Source organism: Ranitomeya variabilis, chromosome 2, assembly GCF_051348905.1.
Source record: "Ranitomeya variabilis isolate aRanVar5 chromosome 2, aRanVar5.hap1, whole genome shotgun sequence".
Lineage (NCBI taxonomy): Eukaryota > Metazoa > Chordata > Amphibia > Anura > Dendrobatidae > Ranitomeya > Ranitomeya variabilis.
This window is the reverse complement of record NC_135233.1, coordinates 281,313,722-281,336,082: the sequence shown is the minus strand read 5'-3', so window position 1 is coordinate 281,336,082 and position 22,361 is coordinate 281,313,722. Positions and strand designations below refer to the sequence as shown.

Here is a 22,361-nt window from a genome sequence, read left to right as displayed (position 1 = left end):
CCTTCAAGTACAATAAGAAGACATTACAATTATAACCCAAATGCTGTAAAAGCACAAAAGAAATGTTCCGTCTGGACTAAAGAGATGTATGTACTCAGAAACACGAGAGCGAGGATAATCCAGGAGAATTGGCAGGCTCATTGGGAAAGGACAGTCCTAAAGCCTCTCCATTGTCAATGAAAAATACTGACTGTGTGTGATCAAAGGGAACCTGCATAGAAACAGCAGCGATTATTGCTGGACATCTGTCAAGTGTGAACATACTGGACCAAATCCCCTTATGTGAATGCCAACATTTAAACACCATGTAGATAAAAAAAAAAAAATCCTGGCTGGTTGATTTCTTACTCTATGTTTTCAGAACTTGGAGCAATGATCATCTGATCCTGCACTGCAAAACCACTGCATGAACATTACAGAGGATATCCTGTACAACACCAGCTATAGAGAATACGGGGCCATGATCTCCCGTTTGTCATCACTTCGGATGGGTCAGAATGGCGTGGCATGGTGGCACATAACCTCTGCCATTCCATTCAATGTCTGAGACAGCAAAAAACAGAGCTGAACTATCAACGTCAGCAGCACAGATAAGAGTAGACCGTCACTGGTCATATTGCTTCATTCAATCCCAATATATATATATATATTAATGGGGATGGGTCACATCAATTATAATCTATCAGTTTTTCTTAGAAAATCCCACTTGTCTAAAATTAAACTGCCTGAAGCCACCACTAGAGGGAGCTTTGGAATGACATGGTTTTACCAATGGTATCAATGCACAAAGTAGACAGTGTGCTCCCTCTAGTGGTGGCTGAAGGCAGAAAATCATTTCTGCATATTTGCACATACAAAGATTAAAAAGAAAATGTGTTCAAGTGGTAACATGATTACTTATCTGCAGGCAGCATTTCATAAGAGAAACATAAAATGAGTGAGGTGTAAGTCTCCTTCTCCATAGCATGTTGCTCGCAGATAGAGTGGCATGTTAGCTGGGCCACGTCTAAAGGACTACTTGTAATTAGCATATTACAGAATCATGAGACGAGCTGTACTCTGTATGTAAACTGGAAGACATGCTAAAATTACTTAAAGGAGATGTCCAGGCAAAATAACCCAAAAACTTTGCCCAGGGGACAGAATATGTAACAAATAAACTCAGCCATAGTCACCATCCAGCACCAACCTGGATCAAGCCGAGGCTACTCTGTTGTCTGCCAAGAAACGATAAGCGGTGACATCACTATTCCACCAGCGGCCAGACCGCTGCAACATGTGACTGACTGCAGCAGTCAAGTTGAGATTTGTGTCATCTGACTTCCTGTCTCCGAGCAGACCATGGAGTGGAGTATGCTGGATCCGGTTGGGTGCTGGTAAAGAAGAATGACTGAGTTTTGTTATTTTTTTTTATAAATCGAAATATGTTGGGCAAAGATTTAACTTGCCTGGACAACCACTTTAACTTAGCCACGATAGAAAAAGATATGAATGAGAAAAAGAAAATATCCAGAGGATCCGTGGACAAAACTAAATTAGAAAGGTGCACAACCAAGATATGGAGCAGAGACTAGAGGTCACTGATCAAGTAGGCGTTTCTAGAGCGGAGTTCTCCTGGTGCCATCCTCAGTCTCCACTTCTTCTGGTGACACGGGATCAGCAGGAGCAGTTGCCACATCCTTTAACGCTATTGATGATCTCTTCTTGAAGCTTCCTTCTTTCCTCTTCTTTGGATGATTGCTCGCTGTTTTTCTCAGTCTTCTGGCTGCTGTTACTATTTAGGACCCTGCTACTTTGCGTGTGCCAAAGTTCTGAATAAAGGCTTCCAGGATTGTCCAAGAGTCCAAAATGTGTACCTCGTTCTGCTACTTTACCCTGCCAAAAAGAGAAGGAAGAGACTAATGAGGAGGGACGTCAAAGACAGGATCACATCAAGGACAGGATCACCGCCCACATACGTGAGCCATGTACGGGGACAGGAGCAGACTATTCAGTAGGAAGCAGTGACACCACCATTCTAGGAACAGTCTTGAGCCACACAATCACATTTCATACTTGGACTTATTTGGCAACCTCTCGTTGGTGGGACTCTACCCTCTGTGGTGCAGCATTACATGGCACCTGCCGACTGACAGCACCTCTACAAGAGCGGCCCACCTGGATTACATCACCTCACAGGTACAGTACTTTAGCAGGAGGTGGTCGAGGTTTCATAAAAATGTTCATAAAATTGAGAAAAAGACACGTTTCAAAATGACTCACTATATTAATAAATATATATAGAAATACAGTCATGGCTGAAAGTGTTGGCACTGTTGAAATTGTTCCAGAAAATAAAGTATTTCTCCCAGAAAATTATTGCAATTAAGCATGTTTTGTTATACGCATTTATTTCCTTTGTGTGTATTGGAACAACAAAAAACACAGAAAAAAAGGCAAATTGGACATTATTTCTCACAAAACCCTAAAATTGGGCGGGACAAAATTATTGGCACCCTCAACTTAATGTTTGGTTGCCCGCTCTTTGGAACAAATAACTGCAATCAATCGATTCCTATAACCATCAACGAGCTTTTTACGCCTCTCAACTGGAATTTTGGGCCACTCTTCTTTTGCAAACTGCTCCAGGTCTCTCATATTTTAAGGCGCCGTCTCCCAAAAGTAATTTATTTTAAGATCTCTCCACAGATGTTCAATGGGATTTAGATCTGGACTCATTGCTGGCCACTTCAGAATTCTCCAGCGCTTTGTTTCCATCCATTTCTGGGGGATTCTTTAAGTATTTTTGGGGTTGTTCTCCTGCTGGAAGACCCATGACAAAGACGCAAACCCAGCTTTCTGACACTGGGCACTACATTGCAACCCAAAAACCTTTGGTAATCTTCAGATTTCATGATGCCTTGCACACCGTTGAGGCACCCAATGCCAGAGGCAGCAAAACAACCCCAAAACATATTTGAACGTCCACCATATTTGACTGTAGGTACTGTGTTCTTTTGTAAGCCTCATTCTGTTTTCGGTAAACAGTAGAATGATGTGCGTTACCAAAAAGCTCTATCTTGGTCTCATCAGTTCACACGATGCTTTCCCAGAAGGATTTTGGCAAGCTGCAGTCCAGCTGGTTTATGTCTATGTGTAACCAGTAGGGTCCTCTTGGGTCTCCTGCCTCAGTGTTTCAGTTCATTCACATGTCGGCAGATAGTTTGCGCTGACACTGATGCACCCCGAGCTTGCAGGACAGCTTGAATTTTTTTGGAATTTGATTAGCTACCATCTGGACTATCCTGCGTTGCAAGCTTTCATCAATTTTTTTACTGCCGTCCACATCGAGGGAGACTATCTACAGTGCCATGGGTTGTAAACTTCTTGCGCACCATGGACAAAGGAACAATAAGATTTCTAGAGATGGACTTGGAACCTTGAGATTGTTGATCTTTTTCAACAATTCTGGTTCTCACATTCTCAGACAGTTCTCTTCTCCTCTTTCTGTTCTCCATGTTTAGTGTCGCACACACAGTGCAAAGACTGAGTCATCTTCTCCACTTTATCTGGTTTCAGCTGTGATTTTCATATTGCTCACACCTGTTACTTTCCCCAGGTGAGTTTCAAGCATCACAAGCTTGAAACAAAATTGTTTACCTACAATTCTGTCTGACCCATTTGTTTGTGAAATTATGTCCAATTTGCCTTTTTTTTAAATCTTTTTTTGTGTTCCAATTCACACAAAGGAAATAGACATGATTATAACAAAACATGTGTAATTGCAATCATTTTCTGGGAGAAATACTTCCGTCGGTGGCTCCGTGGTTAGCAATATTGCTTTGCAGTGTTGTGGCCTCGGGTCCAAATCCAACCAAGGGTGATATCTGCAAGGAGTTTGTATGTTCTTCCTGTGTTTGAGTGGGTTTCCGCCCACTCTCCAAAGACACTGTGAGACACTGTGGGGACAGTATCGGTAATCTCTGTAAAGCGCCGTGGAATTAATGGCGATATATAAGTGAGTAAAATAAGAAATACATTTTCTGGAACAATTTTAAGGGTGGCAACACTTTCGGCCATGAGATAGATAGATAGATAGAGATATATATATATACTAGCTGTACTACCCGGCTTCGCCCGGGTTAATGACTGCTGTTAGCAAAATAGAATGTGTTAACAAAAATTTATTCTGCACACAAAAACCACAAAACAAATAGATAGAAATGTAATTATTAAAAGGCAAAAACTAAGCAAATAGAAGCATTTCACAACATATATTAGCTTTGTTATACTGAGAATGTCTTTGTTGCCTATATTAACCAATCAGAGCTCAGGTTAATTAACTGTAGCAAAATAGAAGCTGAGCTGTGATTGGTTGCTATTGGCAGCCTGATAAATCCCCAGCCAACAGGAAGCCCTCCCCCCTGGCAGTATATATTAGCTCACACATACACATAATAGACAGGTCATGTGACTGACAGCTGCCGTATTTCCTATATGGTACATTTGTTGCTCTTGTAGTTTGCTTATTAATCAGATTTTTATTTTTGAAGGACAATACCAGACTTGTGTGTGTTTTAGGGCGAGTTTTATGTGTCAAGTTGTGTGTGTTGAGTTGCGTGTGGCGACATGCATGTAGCGACTTTTGTGAGATGAGTTTTGTGTGGCGACATGCGTGTAGCAACATTTTGTGTGTTGAGTTGCATGTGACAGGTTAGTGTAGCAAGTTGTGTGCAGCAAGATTTGTGCATGGCGAGTTTTGCGCGTGGCGAGTTTTATGTGTGGTGCATTTTGAGTATGTGCAAGTTTTGTGTGAGGCAACTTTTGCATGTGGTGCAACTTTTGTACATGTGGCAATTTTTCTGTGTGTGCAAGTTTTGCATGAGGTGAGTTTTCCATGAGGTGAGTTTTGCACGTGTGGCGAGTTTTGCGTGAGCCTAGTTTTGCATATGGCGAGTTTTGCATGTAGCGAGTTTTGAGTGGTGACTTTTGTGTTTCGACTTTTATGTGGCGAGGTTGGTGTGTGTGTGTGGTGAAATGTGTGCTGAGGGTGGTATATGTGTTCAAGCACGTGGTAGTGTGTGGCGCATTTTGTGTTTGTGTTCATATCCCCGTGTGTGGTGAGTATCCCATGTCGGGGCCCCACCTTAGCAACTGTACGGTATATACTCTTTGTCGCCATCGCTCTCATTCTTTAAGTCCTCATTGTTCACATCTGGCAGCTGTCAATTTTCCTCCAACACTTTTCCCTTCACTTTTTCCCCATTATGTAGATAGGAGCAAAATTGTTTGGTGAATTGGAACGCGCGGGGTTAAAATTTCACCTCACAACATAGCCTATGACGCTCTCGGGGTCCAGACGTGTGACTGTGCAAAATTTTGTGGCTGTAGCTGCGACGGTACAGATGCCAATCCCGGACATACACACATACATACATACACACATTCAGCTTTATATATTAGATATACCTGTATGTAATCTCCTGTATATAGTATATACCTGTGTGTCATCTCACCTATATATAGTATATATCTGTGTGTCATCTCCTGTATATAGTATATACCTGTATGTCATCTCCTCCTATACATAGCATATACCTGTGTCATCTCCTCCTGTATATACTATATACCTGTAGGTAATCTGCTCCTGTATATAGTATATACCTGTGTGTCATCTCCTCCTGTATATAGTATATACCTGTATGTCATCTCCTCCTGTATGTAGTATGTACCTGTATGTCATCTCCTCCTCTATATAGTATATACCTGTGTGTCATCTCTCCTGTATATAGTATATATCTGTGTGTCATCTCCTCCTGTATATAGTATATACCTGTGTGTCATCTCCCCTGTAAATAGTATATACCTGTGTGTCATCTCCTGTATATAGTATATAGCTGTATGCCATCTCCTCCTGTATTAGCCCTCGTTCACACGTTATTTGGTCAGTATTTTTACCTCAGTATTTGTAAGCTAAAATGGCAGCCTGATAAATCCCCAGCCAACAGTAAGCCCACCCCCTGGCAGTATATATTAGCTCACACATACACATAATAGACTGGTCATGTGACTGACAGCTGCCGGATTCCTATATGGTACATTTGTTGCTCTTGTAGTTTGTCTGCTTATTAATCAGATTTTTATTTTTGAAGGATACCAGACTTGTGTGTGTTTTAGGGCGAGTTTCGTGTGTCAAGTTGTGTGTGTTGAGTTGCGTGTGGCGACATGCATGTAGGGACTTTTGTGAGATGAGTTTTGTGTGGCGACATGCGTGTAGCAACTTTTTGTGTGTCGAGTTGCATGTGACAGGTTAGTGTAGCAAGTTGTGTGCAGCAAGTTTTGCGCATGGCGAGTTTTGCGCGTGGCGAGTTTTATGTGTGGTGCCTTTTGAGTATGTGCAAGTTTTGTGTGAGGCAACTTTTGCATGTGTTGCAACTTTTGTGCATGTGGCAATTTTTCTGCGTGTGGCAATTTTTCTGCGTGTGCAAGTTTTGCGTGTGGCGAGTTTTGCACGTGTGGCGAGTTTTGCATGTGGAGAGTTTTGCGCGTGGCGAGTTTTGAGCGGCGACTTTTGTGTTTCTACTTTTATGTGGCGAGGTTGGTGTATGTGTGGTGAAATGTGCACTGAGGGTGGTATATGTGTTCGAGCACGTGGTAGTGTGTGGCGCATTTTGTGTGTGTGTTCATATCCCCGTGGTGGTGTGATTATCCCATGTTGGGGCCCCACCTTAGCAACTGTACAGTATATACTCTTTGGTGCCATCGCTGTCATTCTTTAAGTCCCCCTTGTTCACATCTGGCAGCTGTTAATTTGCCTCCAACACTTTTCCTTTCATTTTTTCCCCATTATGTAGATAGGGGCAAAATTGTTTGGTGACTTGGAAAGCGCGGGGTTAAAATTTCACCTCACAATATAGCTTTGACGCTCTCAGGGTCCAGACGTGTGACTGTGCAAAATTTTGTGCCTGTAGCTGCGACGCCTCCAACACTTTTCCTTTCACTTTTTCCCCATTATGTAGATAGGGGCAAAATTGTTTGGTGAATTGGAAAGCGCGGGGTTAAAATTTCACCTCACAACATAGCCTATGACGCTCTCGGGGTCCAGACGTGTGACTGTGCAAAATTTTGTGGCTGTAGCTGCTACGGTTCAGATGCCAATCCCGGACATACATACATACATACACACACACACACATTCAGCTTTATATATTAGATATATATACACACACACATACACACACCACTCAACATTCAAACTGCAACACAAAGAAAAAAAAGTCGTGGAATTATGGAAATCACAGGATAGATAGACATGTTACTGATCTGCAAATGATGGAGAAATGGAAACAAAATTCACAAAACATCTCGATTTATTTAGTATCAAAGTATGAGTGCCATACACAGAAACCAAGGCACTTACAGCCATGGCTGTGATCAGTGAGGTTATTAATGTTCGTCTGAGGAATGTTCTGCCATGCAGAATTCAGTTGGTTAAATCATCAAGATCCGCTTCTGGCAAGCCCCTCTGTAATTGCTGATCAATGATCTCAGATGTTGCCGATGGAAAATACATCCAGAGATGCTACAGGCCACAGTAGCAAATTTAGGCCATGCAGACTACTCACAGTAGTGCCAGCAACAAGAGGCCTGGTATTTTTGTGTTAAAAAACAGAACGTCATTGGTTGGCAATTAGGCTAGTTTCACACTAGCGTTTTGAGCAGCTGCGGACTTCCTCCGTGAAGCCCCGCCCTCGGCCGCTAGCTCCACCTACTTCTGCATGCGGCCTGCGTACCTATCTTTAACATTAGGTACACAGGTCGTGCAGCTGTTAGCGGATGCTTCCGCATGCGTCGTTTTGATGATGCGGAGAAAAAAAAATTGCTACAAGCTGCTTTCTACGCTGGTCGCCGCATCGTCAAAACGACGCATGCGGAAGTATCCGCATACAGCGGCACGACCTGCGTACCTAATGTTAAAGATAAATACGCTGTCTGCATGCCGGCCGCATGCAGAAGTAGGCGGAGCTAGCGGCGGAGGTGCGGCCGAGGGCGGGGCTTCATGGAGGAAGTCCGCAGCCCTCCGCAGCTCCTCAAAACGCTAGTGTGAAACTAGCCTTACAAAAGGCGGCTGCCAGCAGCGGATCTTGATGATTTATATGCTTAAGTGTATGGTGGAACATTCCTCAGACAGCCATTAATAAAATTCATCGATCGCAGCAAAGGCATGTTAGTGTGGGGATTTCTGCATGTGTTGCTCATACTCGATAATGAAGAAATCCAACATGTTTTGAAAATGTATCTTCTATTTTTTCAGCATTTTATCAGTAACATGTCTATTGATCCTGTAATTTCCATATGTCCATGTTTCCCCCTTGGTGCTGAAATTTCTATTTTGAGGAGAATGGAATTATATAATACGTATATATTTTGCATGTTTGTCGAACTTAAATGTTTCAATCACCAAACTAATTTAAAATGTTAGACAAAGTTAACTCAGGTCATCACAAAATACAGTTTTAAAATGTAGGTCTTTATCAATAAGGGACAAAGAAATCCAAACCTTTGGGTCCCAACAATCGCAGCAAGATGTCTAGATTTTGAGGATCTTTTGGTCTACTTTGCTTTGTCAGGCAGGTCCTATTTAAAGTTATTTCTTGATTGAGAACAGATATGGCAGTAATCAGGCCTGGGTGTGGCTAGGGAATTTGAACCCCGCTTCCCAAAGATTTGATAACCCACAGTTTATTTATGTTTTAATGGGGTACTTTTTTCACACAGGGCCCTGTAGGTTTGGATTTCTTTTTCTCTGAATAATAAAGACCTTCATTTAATTTAAAAACTGTATTTACATTTTTTTGGTGATCTGAAATATTTAAGTGTGACAAACATGCAAAAGAATATGAAATCAGGAAGGGGGCATAGAACTGTATATACACACACACACAACACACACACACACTCTATGATCATGGGACAGTCCTCTAATTGAACACAATCACTGCTGCTCCCAGAGAACAACAGCTTGTAATCAACTAACCTATACGTCCCACAGTAATATCTGCCTTCTCATCTAACGTGTAGGTCAAGTCATTTATTTAGCGGTCAGTGTGCTAATATTCATTAAGATCACTAATGATGATGAAATGTGTGCAGTGTGTGACTCCGATACATAGCAGAGATGTGACATTTCTACAATAGGCTTGTTGGGAGTAACAAACAGGGACTGTGGAGTGAAATTCCTGCATTTGCTCAGTTCAGTGCTGTTGTGTCCGATCATGCTGTCTTCCTATAGGGCAAATGTGAATGCCATGCCAGCAGGGAACGATGTAGAGCAGCAGGATGTGAATCTAAAACAAGCGGCGCAGGCGATGCCCACATCTCACAGCGCTGGAGGAGATGTAATATTGCATCTGCATTACACACCGGCTAATCTCATCACCATTAGCATGGATCGCTGGCGAGACTGGCGTCTCTGCAATGAATCCTGGCCAGCCTTTACCATAGAGTAACTACGGGGTGCAGACACCATAGCTAGGCGGCGGCGGCTTGTAGAGGGATAGCGCAGTGCTCCGCAGTAACTGGGATCTCTGCTCCCATCATCACACATAAATCACAATAGTGCTGACATGTGGCCTATAATAACGCACACATCCTACTAATTCAGAAGAATCATTATATATATCATCAGAGTAGTTTAGAATGAACTTGATGGATCACCGTCATGACCTGCGATCTTGAACAGCCGCTCATACGGAGGCTTGGATGTCCGGCAAAATACAATCTGCTGCAAATTGGCTTTTTTATTTAAAGTGATCACATTTATTAATCTATTCGTAAATAAAAAAAAAAAAGTTCATTTCTGTAGTGAAGCAGACAATCGCCAGGATTTGGCCTGCATGCTGCTCTAGGACGTAGCGCTATTAACCCCAATACTACAGACAGTGACTTACAGTGTGGAACTTAACTACATCAGGGTTAAAAAAAAAAGCATAGAGAGCCATTTGTCTATCTGGAGAGCCACAGCTTTGCTCATAGGATCGCAAGTAGATCAGAGCCAGTGCATCTGCTTCATGCAAGATTTGGCTACCAGAGAGCAAAAATGGCCACTAAACAGATTGGAAGTGGGAAGAGGCAGCTGTACACAAATTAACCCATTGTTGCTGGAGGGGTACATATGGCTAAAAATGTAGAAGCAAAACTGTATTTGTCTTTATTGTATATTTCCCAGACTACTACAGAGCTGAACAAAGCCAAATGGCCATTTCCAAGTACCAGGACAGGAAGATGGAGGAAACAGCCACAGAAATCACCTGCACATAGCACTCAGCTAATGATTACACACTATACCATCTATAGTAAACTTACCTTGTCCAGCACAATAATTTCATCTGCGTCCACTATTGTGGACAGCCTGTGAGCGATGAACACGGACGTCCTGTGCTTGATCATATCACGCATGGAGCCCAGGATATTCTGCGGGGTAATTCATAGGAGAGTACATAGTATTTTAATTTTTAGACCATGCTGGGATGACTTATTTTATTGAAATATTTAATGTGATGGAAACCCCCTTTAAGAGTATGTTGCTCTTGACGGCACTTCGGAGTTAACACAACACTGTGCATTAAAGGGAATCGGTTATCCCGATTTCAACCTCCCACCCCTCCAAAACAGTATGTATGTGAACAAGCTCTTGATGCCTTCAGCTAGCCAGTCCATTCCTCCCTTATCGAGAAATCGCCACTTGAATCAAATGAGGCTGAAGTGCTTTGGGTGTTACAAAGCACTTCCCAAACCACTGCCTCCTCCTTGTTTGCTTGAAGTCACACAGTGCAGGAGCCAGGAGTCTGGCAGGAGAAAGCAGCGCTGGGCAGGAAGTAGAGCTGGAGTGACCGAGGCTTGGGCAGAGCTGCTGGTGAGATAATATTGCATGGGCTCTTTCTGTATGAAGAGAACGCTTACAGAGGAGCAACAGTATTGTGAGGAGGATCGATCTCCTAGATAAGAATTACTGGAAGACATGTATGTAGGGAATGAGACTGACATTTTGGCAGGGACAGAACTCAAGAAAGGTCCATTTAAAAAATTCATTGTATTGGCCATAATGAGCGATTTGGGTTGTAGAAATGAGTGAGCCACCATTGTGATATTGGGAGTACCCCTTTACCCGAGCTGATGCAGTCTATGGCAGCCTGTATGAGGTTAATGAAAGGCTGACACCACAGATTGCCCCTTCTACTATCAAGCATTGAGTGCCCGTCAGTGCAGTATTTGCTGATGCCGGCGGTTACATTGTTTGCCTCCCTGGGGCTGTAGGAAATTGAGAAGACCACCTGATTATCTAGACCATATTTCCCATGACAAATTTCCACTTCCCTCATTTACTATACATATCGGCCATCTTTGAGAGAAGACCAACACATTAACACATTTTTAACCGCCACTTTGGGTGGTCTTCTCAAAGAGGTTTTATTGTTTTTTTTTGGATGTTATGGAGGTGGACTTCTACTGCTTATATTTGTATATGTCATATTCCCCGGCCTCTTTAGATGCAATGGACTGTGTCAAACAGCTCAAAGCTAGATTAAATGCACCAAATCTATCACAGGGGCTCATGCTGGACAATAAATTTCTCATTTTTAATGACATTTATATGATCTCTTGGTTGGTTTGCTTTAGGCAAGTTTTTTGTGCCCAAAGTGTGCTGTGCTCCTTATTTAGCAAGACAAAAAAAAAGGGAAATGCCTCCAACAATGATCAAAGGTGTGCGTGTGCAGCAAAATTTGGCCTCATTACGGTAAGTAACACTAAAGATCGAGAGCACTTACATTGCACACGTCTCTGCACACCACAAACCTGCTTTGCTGCAGAATCTTATTTTCTAGGCTCCCGAAAATGTGCTCTGCTGGCTCCATTTTTTATTTTATCCATTCACTTTACAGAGCCATTACTTTGTTAGGAATATAGAGGAGATCCAGCTCAAGGAGGAGTAAAAAATTCCAGACTATTGAAATGTGTTAAAATCCTGAAGATGTTATGCCACGTCGGCTTCTTGGACCAAAGTGAGCATGACCACGCAAGTTACCTATAGTCAAATCAGCTTTTGGGAGAAGTGTACGGCAATTAATAATGAGGAGCCATAGCCCAGACATGGAAGAGTTAATTTCACAAAAGTGACATTTTCTTTTAACATTCCTTAGAGAAATCAAATCAAGCAGCGGCGCTGTCACACTTATCAGATTAGCGGGCGATGACTGACAGCTATCAGGAAAAACACAGTGAAAAGTATATATCACGTGCTTCATTATCCTAAACCCTTTGATGTCACTACAGTAACCAGATGTTTTACAGGGTTTTAAATCAAATTTATTTCTCCTCATAAAGACACGAATATCCGGTTAGGAAACATATGTTTGGGGTATTTAGATATAGAAGCAATATCTTCTCTAATGCTATACAATGTGGAGATTGCAGGCGGTAATAACATGTAGCAACTGATCAGATCATTTCCCAGAACATCTGGGTTTGGGTAAAATAGTTCTATATTCAGCCAGGCAGCCACCAATATGGCCGACCAATGGCTCATATGCCCAGATTACTGAAAGAAACTCATATCGTTCAGTGATACAGCCAGTTATGTCTGTATCACTACATACCTAGACAGATATGTCATATCGACTTGTCTGAACGCTGGACGGCGGCCCCTGCCGGAGCGGTGGGTGGCGGCCCCTGCCTGAGCGGTGGGTGGCGGCCCCTGCCTGAGCGGTGGGTGGCGGCCCCTGCCTGAGCGGTGGGTGGCGGCCCCTGCCTGAGCGGTGGGTGGCGGCCCCTGCCTGAGCGGTGGGTGGCGGCCCCTGCCTGAGCGGTGGGTGGCGGCCCCTGCCTGAGCGGTGGGTGGCGGCCCCTGCCTGAGCGGTGGGTGGCGGCCCCTGCCTGAGCGGTGGGTGGCGGCCCCTGCCTGAGCGGTGGGTGGCGGCCCCTGCCTGAGCGGTGGGTGGCGGCCCCTGCCTGAGCGGTGGGTGGCGGCCCCTGCCTGAGCGGTGGGTGGCGGCCCCTGCCTGAGCGGTGGGTGGCGGCCCCTGCCTGAGCGGTGGGTGGCGGCCCCTGCCTGAGCGGTGGGTGGCGGCCCCTGCCTGAGCGGTGGGTGGCGGCCCCTGCCTGAGCGGTGGGTGGCGGCCCCTGCCTGAGCGGTGGGTGGCGGCCCCTGCCTGAGCGGTGGGTGGCGGCCCCTGCCTGAGCGGTGGGTGGCGGCCCCTGCCTGAGCGGTGGGTGGCGGCCCCTGCCTGAGCGGTGGGTGGCGGCCCCTGCCTGAGCGGTGGGTGGCGGCCCCTGCCTGAGCGGTGGGTGGCGGCCCCTGCCTGAGCGGTGGGTGGCGGCCCCTGCCTGAGCGGTGGGTGGCGGCCCCTGCCTGAGCGGTGGGTGGCGGCCCCTGCCTGAGCGGTGGGTGGCGGCCCCTGCCTGAGCGGTGGGTGGCGGCCCCTGCCTGAGCGGTGGGTGGCGGCCCCTGCCTGAGCGGTGGGTGGCGGCCCCTGCCTGAGCGGTGAGTGGCGGCCCATGCTGGAGCGGTGAGTGGCAGCACCCTTATATGGACAGTGTCTATTGGCAGTAAGCTACTTATAGGAGGGGTGTGGTCAGACCAGGGCTCAGGAGATGTGGAGTCTGAACGCTGGACGGCGGCCCCTGCTGGAGCGGTGGGTGGCGGCCCCTGCTGGAGCGGTCGGTGGCGGCCCCTGCCTGAGCGGTGGGTGGCGGCCCCTGCCTGAGCGGTGGGTGGCGGCCCCTGCCTGAGCGGTGGGTGGCGGCCCCTACCTGAGCGGTGGGTGGCGGCCCCTGCCTGAGCGGTGGGTGGCGGCCCCTGCCTGAGCGGTGAGTGGCGGCCCATGCTGGAGCGGTGAGTGGCAGCACCCTTATATGGACAGTGTCTATTGGCAGTAAGCTACTTATAGGAGGGGTGTGGTCAGACCAGGGCTCAGGAGATGTGGAGTCTGAACGCTGGACGGCGGCCCCTGCTGGAGCGGTGGGTGGCGGCCCCTGCCGGAGCGGTCGGTGGCGGCCCCTGCCGGAGTGGTGGGTGGCGGCCCCTGCCTAAGCGGTGAGTGGCGGCCCATGCTGGAGCGGTGAGTGGCAGCACCCCTATATGGACAGTGTCTATTGGCAGTAAGCTACTTATAGGAGGGGTGTGGTCAGACCAGGGCTCAGGAGATGTGGAGTCCAGGCAGTGATAACACTTGGTGACAAAAGTCATTGTATTGAAAGCAGACAGCCAAATAAATGACACATCGCTAAAATCAGGGTCTCAGGCCTTACCATGATACTGCCCTCAGATTACAGAGCAAAAACCTGCTGACTGATTCTCTTTAAAACAGAGAGGCACTAAAGTGAGTGGCTGGGAAAGCCTATGAAGGCGATGCAGTGGAGTGGACCTTCATTCAAGAATGCTTCTACAATTAACACGGTAAGTGATCATTTAGTGATTCCATATCCTAGCAATATGCCATCACTTACTGAAATGGGAACACACCTTTAAGGCCAAATCTAACTTCTCTTAGATGGTAATATATGACACATTAACTGTAAGTGAAAATATAAAATGTCATAATTAATAATAAAATAAAGTGATCTGTACCTCCTCAGTAATGGAATCCAAGGACGAAGTGGCTTCATCATAAAGAATAATTGGTGGGTTCTTCAACATTGCTCTGGCAATGGCTACCCGCTGCTTCTCCCCACCTGCAGAAAAGACATGTACCGTCATATACCATACCGTGGCATATTTCACACCTGACATACAGATCACTGATTCTTATGGAGGGCATGTGCACCCATGTAAAGAAAGGGAAGACGAAAGAAGCTTAACGTGGTGTCCTGTGGCTACACGGGGCTCGCTGACCTGTATATGATCAATCTTCTTGTGAAATGATTATATGGAAAGCAGGGATAGAAAATAAAATGAACCCTTCCCAGTCCCAAATTAGGAGTAAGTAATATGTGAGCCCATCTACAACCCTTGAACTAGAATGTATTAAATACCATGTATTATTATAAGACAATAAGGCATTGGGGCACACTTAGTGTGCAAAAAAAAAGAAGATGTTGCCAATCGGTGACAGAATAAAGATTAAACGACTGGTGAGCAGTGGAGAATACGCGGTGTGCATGGACTTATTGATCTGTGAGACACTCAGCCATCCATATCCACAATGACAGCGTCTATAAATCTAGTGCACAACGCACTGCCGTACAATAAGCTTCCATTAATAATTTCACTTTTATTGCTGCGTTACGGGACATTTTTCATAGGCTACGGTCAATGATTTCATGGAAGTTTCTATAGTCACAGTTTATCGTTTAACAAAATGTGGCTTAAAAAAATTAAAAGTGAAATATCGCCCTCGTCTTAACCCATTTGCTTCCAGGACACCTTATGCATCCATTTGAAGTATCTAATCTGTGGAGAAACTGTCAAGTTTTTCGACGGACAGAAAAAAAGTTCCTATGTCCGTTTTCTTCGGCCGCCGGAAAACGGATTTTCGACGGATTTGGCAAAAAACTGATGAAACGTGAGGCCATCTGACGCTAATACAAGTCTATGAGAACAAACGGATCCGGCGGCAAGTTTTGCCAGATCCGTCTTTTTCAAAATTTGCCGGATTAAGCCTGACGGCAAAAACCTGATGTGTGATATTAGCCTGAGATTACTGGGTGCAGCCGTTCTCACACAATCAGAGCTGTTAGTTTTAGCATGAAGCACAGCTGAGGAAGCTAACCCCGCCCACACCAGGCTCTCTGTATAGAATGTCCATAGACAGTGAGCTGCCAATCACAGGAGGGGGCGTGTTCACACCACCAGCTAGTCACAGCAATGCTAAGCTACTGGTGCTAAAATAATAATTGTAAGCAAACCAAACCTTAGAGCTTGATAAGAGGCATTGCTGAACTCTGTGCCTTAGCCTCTATCTCATGCTGTCTTCAGATTACATACCAAAAACCTGTTGACAGATTCCCTTTAAACATCTCCTTCTAAGGGATAGCAACTTTTTAGTAAAACAAGATCAAATAAATCTCTTTCCAGAGCTGCAAACGCATCACTAATCCCGCATAAAGGACTCGGAGTCACCAGTAGAACATAAAGGCTTGTGATAAGGAAGAACTGATAATTTCTATGAGAATATTACCCTATGAAGTAGGCACCATGCCCAGTGACAACCTGCTCCCAAAGGGCAAAATCTCTTAACTGCAGGGCTGAAACTCTGTAAGATCACAAATGCTGTATTTAATCACCCATGAAAGGCCTTAACTATGTATGAAGACAGCAATGGGCTTTCCACTGTCCGCAGGAAGAAGTCTTTAATAAAGCATGATAGTGGGCCGTACGAGGGGGCCATACCTGACAGCTTCAGTCCTCTTTCCCCCACTTGGGTGTTGTATCCATTAGGCATACGGAGGATGGCGTCATGGAGTCCAGCCAATTTAGCCACTTGGTAGACTTCTTCTGGCGAAGCATTCATGTTTCCATATAGCAAATTGTAATACAATGTGTTATGAAAAAGTACAGCATCCTACAGGCAAAACCACATCGAATATTATACATCGGAACATACATCTGGGCTGCATATAGTATGCGCAGTTACAAGATGGCGGATATTTAAGGCTTAGCATTTTTGGGGAACAGAAGCAAAGAACCCAACAACCTACTAACATGGTTATATAGTATTCTTTTCAATATGTCAGATATGGTCTAACACACTAATAAAATAGTGACTTTAGTATGCTCTAAATGATATTAATACCTGGGGAACTACACCAATGGCTTTTCTCAAGCTCTCCAGACCGACATTTTGGATATTCTGGCCAGCGACATAAATGTTTCCTTTCTGAGGCTCATAAAAGCGGAAGAGAAGTCGAACCAGGGTGCTTTTACTAAAGAAAGACAGAATTAATCATCAGTAAGGAGACGTATGGTCTCAGCTAAAAGAACACTAAATTGGAGAACAATAATCTGTAAATCTATAAACCCCCCCCCCCCCCCCCCACATATATAGTCCTCTTGGGAAAAAATAAAAACTATTTCTGTACGTTTGCACTTTTTCTCCCTAACACTGTGTGAAGGCTACTTTGTACTTGGTTACTCATCACTGTCTATAGAGACCATAGAACAGATTTTTTTTTTCAGTTCAATTCCATCCATCCATCCCATATGATTCAGCCAAAAAATGGACAGATGAGCAGCCCTTTTTCAGACCTTTATAAGACACCAGTTAGCCTCAACACATGACTGCCAGAGAGGTATAGGTTTTCTTTTCAGGTATTATCACTTTAAAGGGAATAGGTCAGCAGGCATTTGCAATGTAATCCGAGAGCAGTACAATGTAGGGGCTAAGACCCTGATTCCAGAGATGTGTCACTTACTGGTCTGCTTGATATAATTTTGAAACCATCACTGTTTTCTCAGCTGCAGTTCTAGCAGTGCTCAGAATGTTGAGTTCTTTATAACCCCACCCACATCACTGGTCATCAGCTGCCAATCAGTGGTGTGGGCGGGGTTACACACAGCAGTTGACTAGGAAGCATGAGACACCTTGTCCTGTAGTGATAATCTCCTGCTGATAAAATCTGGATTTTATTGAAACAACAACACCACAGTCTATTAAATAACATCACTGGAATCAGGCTCTCTTCGTCATGTTGCTGACAGATTACATGGCAAAAACTGCTGACATATTCCCTTTAAAAAAAGAATAATCTCAATGTACATATAGGTTATACATAAATGTAAATAAAAAGTAAAGTTATTCAATATTCCAATACTTGTTAAATAAGCAGAAAACCGCAAACCCCCCAAAATATATCAAAGTATGCTTACCCGGAACCACTACCACCGACAATGGCTATCTTCTTTCCTGCAGGTACTTCAAAAGAAATACCATCCAAGACCTTCTGTCCCTCCATATATTCAAAATATACGTCTTCAAATGTAATGGTGGCTGTCTGGGGGGTGATCATCAATGGAGGGGCAAGTTCTTTATTCTTAAGGAATAAGAAAAATAGAACTGATTACAACTGCAGAAAAACAATCAGTGTCAATCGAACAAAAGGTTGAGAATAGACAGTGTGGCTGAATGCGCACGTCATACCCACGTGCACGGCAACCGGGAAAACCATGGTGTGGCTATTTGGCACGGTATGTCAAGGGCAGAGTCAAACTTGGAAGAACGTGGCCAGCTAGTCACAGCAAATGTTTATCATGAGGTGATTAAAGGGAACCTGTCACCCCCAAAATGGAAGATGAGCTAAGCCCACTGGCATCAGGGGCTTATCTACGGCATTCTGTAACGCTGTAGATAAGCCCCCGATGTATCCTGAAAGATGAGAAAAAGAGGTTAGATTATACTCACCTGGGCGGGCGATCCGATGGGCTTCGCGGTCCGGGGCCTCTCATCTTCTTACGATGACGTCCCCTTCTTGTCTTCACGCTGTGGCTCTGACGCAGGCGTACTTTGTCTGCCCTGTTGAGGGCAGAGCAAAGTACTGCAGTGCGCAGGCGCCGGTCCTCTCTGACCTTTCCCTGCACCTGCGCAAAGTACATCTGTGCCGCAGCGTGAAGACAAGAAGAGGACGTCATCGTAAGAAGATGGGAGGCCCCGGACCGCGACGCCCATCAAATCGGACCGCCCGCTCAGGTGAGTATATTCTAACCTCTTTTTATCATCCTTCAGGATACATCAGACCTGCGACACGTCCTTGAGTTCAGGGTTTTAGCCTCTACCTAATGCGGTTTTCAGTTTACACAGCAAAATTCTGCGGACAAATTCCTTTTAAACTGTGCACCTCTTCCAATTGATGCTGATTCACTGATTCTGGAACAGTTTTTCTTTTTCTTCTGTGCCCCTACGTTCCAAAGTTATGTCACCTGGGAAAAAAAAGCTATTTTTCTCTTCAGCGAACTGGGCGTTTACCACAGAATTTCAATGCAGGTATGACTGTGTTTTAATTAATCAGAGGAAAAAAGCAGACGTCCCCACAGACGTTCTCTTGATGAGAAAATGTGCACCTTTATTTCTGGAGGTATAACTTTGGAACAAATGGGCACTAAAAAAAAAAAAGAAATAAAAAAAACTTTTTTGTTCTAGAATCAGTGGAGCAGCACCAATTGGAGGAGGTAAATTGAAAAATCCAATGAAATGTTCTTCTTAACCTTGGTAGAAAAAAAAAAAAAAAAAAGGATGAAGCTAAGGTGATACTGGTCCGATAGAGTGAGTATGAGAAGGCCATCTCAAAATTGTAAAAATAAAAAATATTTTTTTTCTATTTATTAATTCTTGACTATGAAGCCAACTTGTCATGTCTAATTGGAAATACCATCAAGGAATAGGATTTAGGTCCAAATTAATGTTCTAGAAAGTTAATGTTTAACCAAAGATAGCTTCTGAAAAGGCTGGCGAAGCACTGGTGGAGAGAGGACACATCGTGGGGGAGCACTGGAAGAAAGGTCATCTCCTCCACCGCCAACAAATCAAAAAGGGATTTGCACCAATGACTTAAGGGCTATGCTAATCCCCCTTTAAAGACAAGTCTAAGCCAAAACGTAAAGCTGGGCTCAACTCCCAATATATGTCACGGACAGACGGAATAATTTCATACATGGTCAGTGATTGCCAATTTAATTGGGTGCACTAAAGCTCCCAAACTAACTCTGCATTTAAAAAGGTATTATTGTAAAAGAACCTCGTAACGCAAGTGACACCAAAACCGAAAAATGACTGGCGATATTAATGTCTATAGATTGTATATCTACATGTCCGTCCTGTAAGCAGCGAGTAATGACAGCAATACCCAGAGCAGAAAGAACAAAATGCATTAATGCCGAGCAGTCACCTTAATCTTCGTGTCTACACTCAGGAGGGTAAAGAGGGCGTTCATATCAATGAGGGCCTGTCTGGTCTCTCTGTACACCGTCCCCAGGAAGTTCAGCGGCAGGGAGAGCTGGAACAGAAGCCCATTTACCATCACCAAGTCTCCGATAGTTAGATTTCCTGAAAACAGAAAGATAGACAAAAGTGGAAATACCGAATAATCCTGGGAACTAAGGTGTAATAAACATGCAACAGTTATATTATATGTACCGTAATTTACTGAAAAAGTGGGAATTAAAAAAAAAAGCCATATTAATATTTTTCTAACTTGTACTACATTTTAAAAAAAGGTTTACACCCCAACTGGTTAAAGTGTTTTTGACAGATTTTTGTGATGCAAAACACTTCGAAAAGTTTTAACATTACTGTGCAATGCACAGTAAAAAAAACAAAACAAAAGCTGAGGTTGACCGCAGCATTTAAGGGGTTAAAGACCATCACACTCAGCGGGCTTCAGCCGCCTGCTGTTAGAAGCGGAGTCCAGTCCCGAGCACAAGTGACCTGAACGATAGTGAAATGGAAAATAAAAATAAAAAATAAATGTACAAAAAAATGCATTTGTCCAAGTTATTTTTAATGTAGCAGAAATGGGGGATTCCTGTAAAATATGTAAAATTGCTCAGATCAAGTCACAGGCAAAAAGGAACCCCTTGAAGGACAAAATATCAGAAATGCAAAAATTCCCCAAATCAATTCTTATTGGGTAGAGAAGCACTCAACAAATTATTATTATTTTTTTTAATGTCTCAGACATCTGCAGGCATTTTTGCAGATCTTGGAATGTTTTGGAGCGCAGTGGATATTTGCTTTTGATTTTGCCTTAAATGATACAGTGTAATTATTCTCAAACACATTAGATGTGTCATCCAGCACTCTGGATTAGGCAGCTAAAAGCCAACATTATTCACACAGCCCCTTCTAGGTCGTACATGGCTATGTGCCGTTATTTCAGACTAACCTTTACAATTGTACCTTACTTGAGATAATGTTAACCTTTCATGAAACATACATTGGTGGATTCTCACTTAAAGGAGTTATCTACTACTTGGACAACCACCTTGTCAAAACTCTCTACCAAAATAACTACTTATGCTCACCCGGGGCTCCCGTGACATTATGTCATGCCATCGCTGTGGGTCAATTAGCGTTGGCTTCTCTCCCCACCTTTGGCAAATCAAGACATCTGAAGCAAGTGAGGGCAGTCACAGCTCTCACTTCCTCTAGAAGTCAACGACATCCATAATTATGTCACAAGAGCACGGGGAGAGGCAGTGCCAACACTGCTGAAAAGGAACCGGAGGTAAGTTTTTATTTTATTGGGGGGAAAGCTAGGGATTGAGAAGGGGTTCTCCTTGTAGTGGACAAACCATACAAGTTAGAATGCAGAAGCTTCAGTTATACTTTTGGATATATACCCCTTTGAGTTTTTGGTTGGAGATCTGCCAATTACTAAAGCCCACCCATACACTTCAGATAGCTGTTGGCTGAATGACGGTTCGGTCCACTACTCGGACAACCCCATCTCAATATGCACGTTTGTCCCCAGTACAATAATAACATTTATACTCACCTCTGGTGCCGGCTCCATTCCAGCGGTATCTGTTCTCCTGAGAATAGCATGACATTGTTACATCATGCGTTCACCGGGAAAGCAGACACCGCTAAATAGCGTCGGAGGTGAGTATAAGGCTATATTCACACGTTGCTTTTTTCCTGCAAAACTAACCTGCATTTTAAAGTACCTGCAACAGCTATGAAATTTCAAAAATCTGCACACACATTGTTTTTTTCCTGACTGATTGGGAAAACCGTTGCATTTTTTAAACCTGCAGCATGACACTTCTTTCAGTGTTTTTTCACCCACAGATAGCAATGAGTAAGTGCAAAAAAGCAGTAAAGAATGCAGGCATCAGGTTTTGCTCTGTTTTTAGTGAAAATAAGCAAGGTACAGCAGTATGTGAAACGCATTTGTTTTTTGATTTTCCCAATTTTAAACCTTAACATCTTGGTCTCCTCCCCTGAGAATGGCAGTCAGAATCAGTACAGTTTAATTAGTGATATGTGTAAAGTAAACATTGGCTGACCAAGGTGTGACACTGAACAATATCTGACCAACTCAAGGCTGAGAAAAGTGTGAAAGTAAACAGTGTCCTACAAACTCAATGTACTGCCAATGTCTTAAGTAAACTATTCCTGACCAATTCACCTCCCCCACTGTTAAACTTGTAAGTGTGAATTTTTTCATGAACTTTTTTGTTCAGAATAGTCACTCTTTCAGACACTAAAATCTTTTTCCACTACATAGTTTGATCACATTGCCATTTTTTCGAAAACTGGTTTGGGTTTCACATATGTCTTTACATTGGTGACTTGTGTTCATGCTTCTATGGTGGAAGCAAAGCTGAACTTTGGCATCCTGAAAAACGCAGCAAAACCTGCTTTCTGTAAGCAGCTTCTTTACCGCCAAGA

The 22,361-nt window shown here is 44.0% G+C and overlaps 1 protein-coding gene across 1 annotated transcript in view; it reads right to left on the bottom strand.

Annotated features, from left to right (window-relative positions):
- Nucleotides 1-1,517: 1,517 nt before the first annotated feature.
- The window catches only part of ABCB7 (ATP binding cassette subfamily B member 7), a 105,151-nt gene continuing 84,307 nt past the window's right edge, over nt 1,518-22,361 (bottom strand). The window contains exons 10-16 of the mRNA XM_077285035.1: nt 19,855-20,012; nt 17,843-18,006; nt 16,770-16,899; nt 16,367-16,538; nt 14,606-14,709; nt 10,345-10,452; nt 1,518-1,875 (exon numbers count right to left, since the gene is read on the bottom strand). Of these exons, the coding sequence (XP_077141150.1) occupies nt 1,657-1,875; nt 10,345-10,452; nt 14,606-14,709; nt 16,367-16,538; nt 16,770-16,899; nt 17,843-18,006; nt 19,855-20,012 (1,055 nt within the window). The 3' untranslated portion in view covers nt 1,518-1,656. The remainder of the gene's footprint in view (nt 1,876-10,344; nt 10,453-14,605; nt 14,710-16,366; nt 16,539-16,769; nt 16,900-17,842; nt 18,007-19,854; nt 20,013-22,361) is intronic.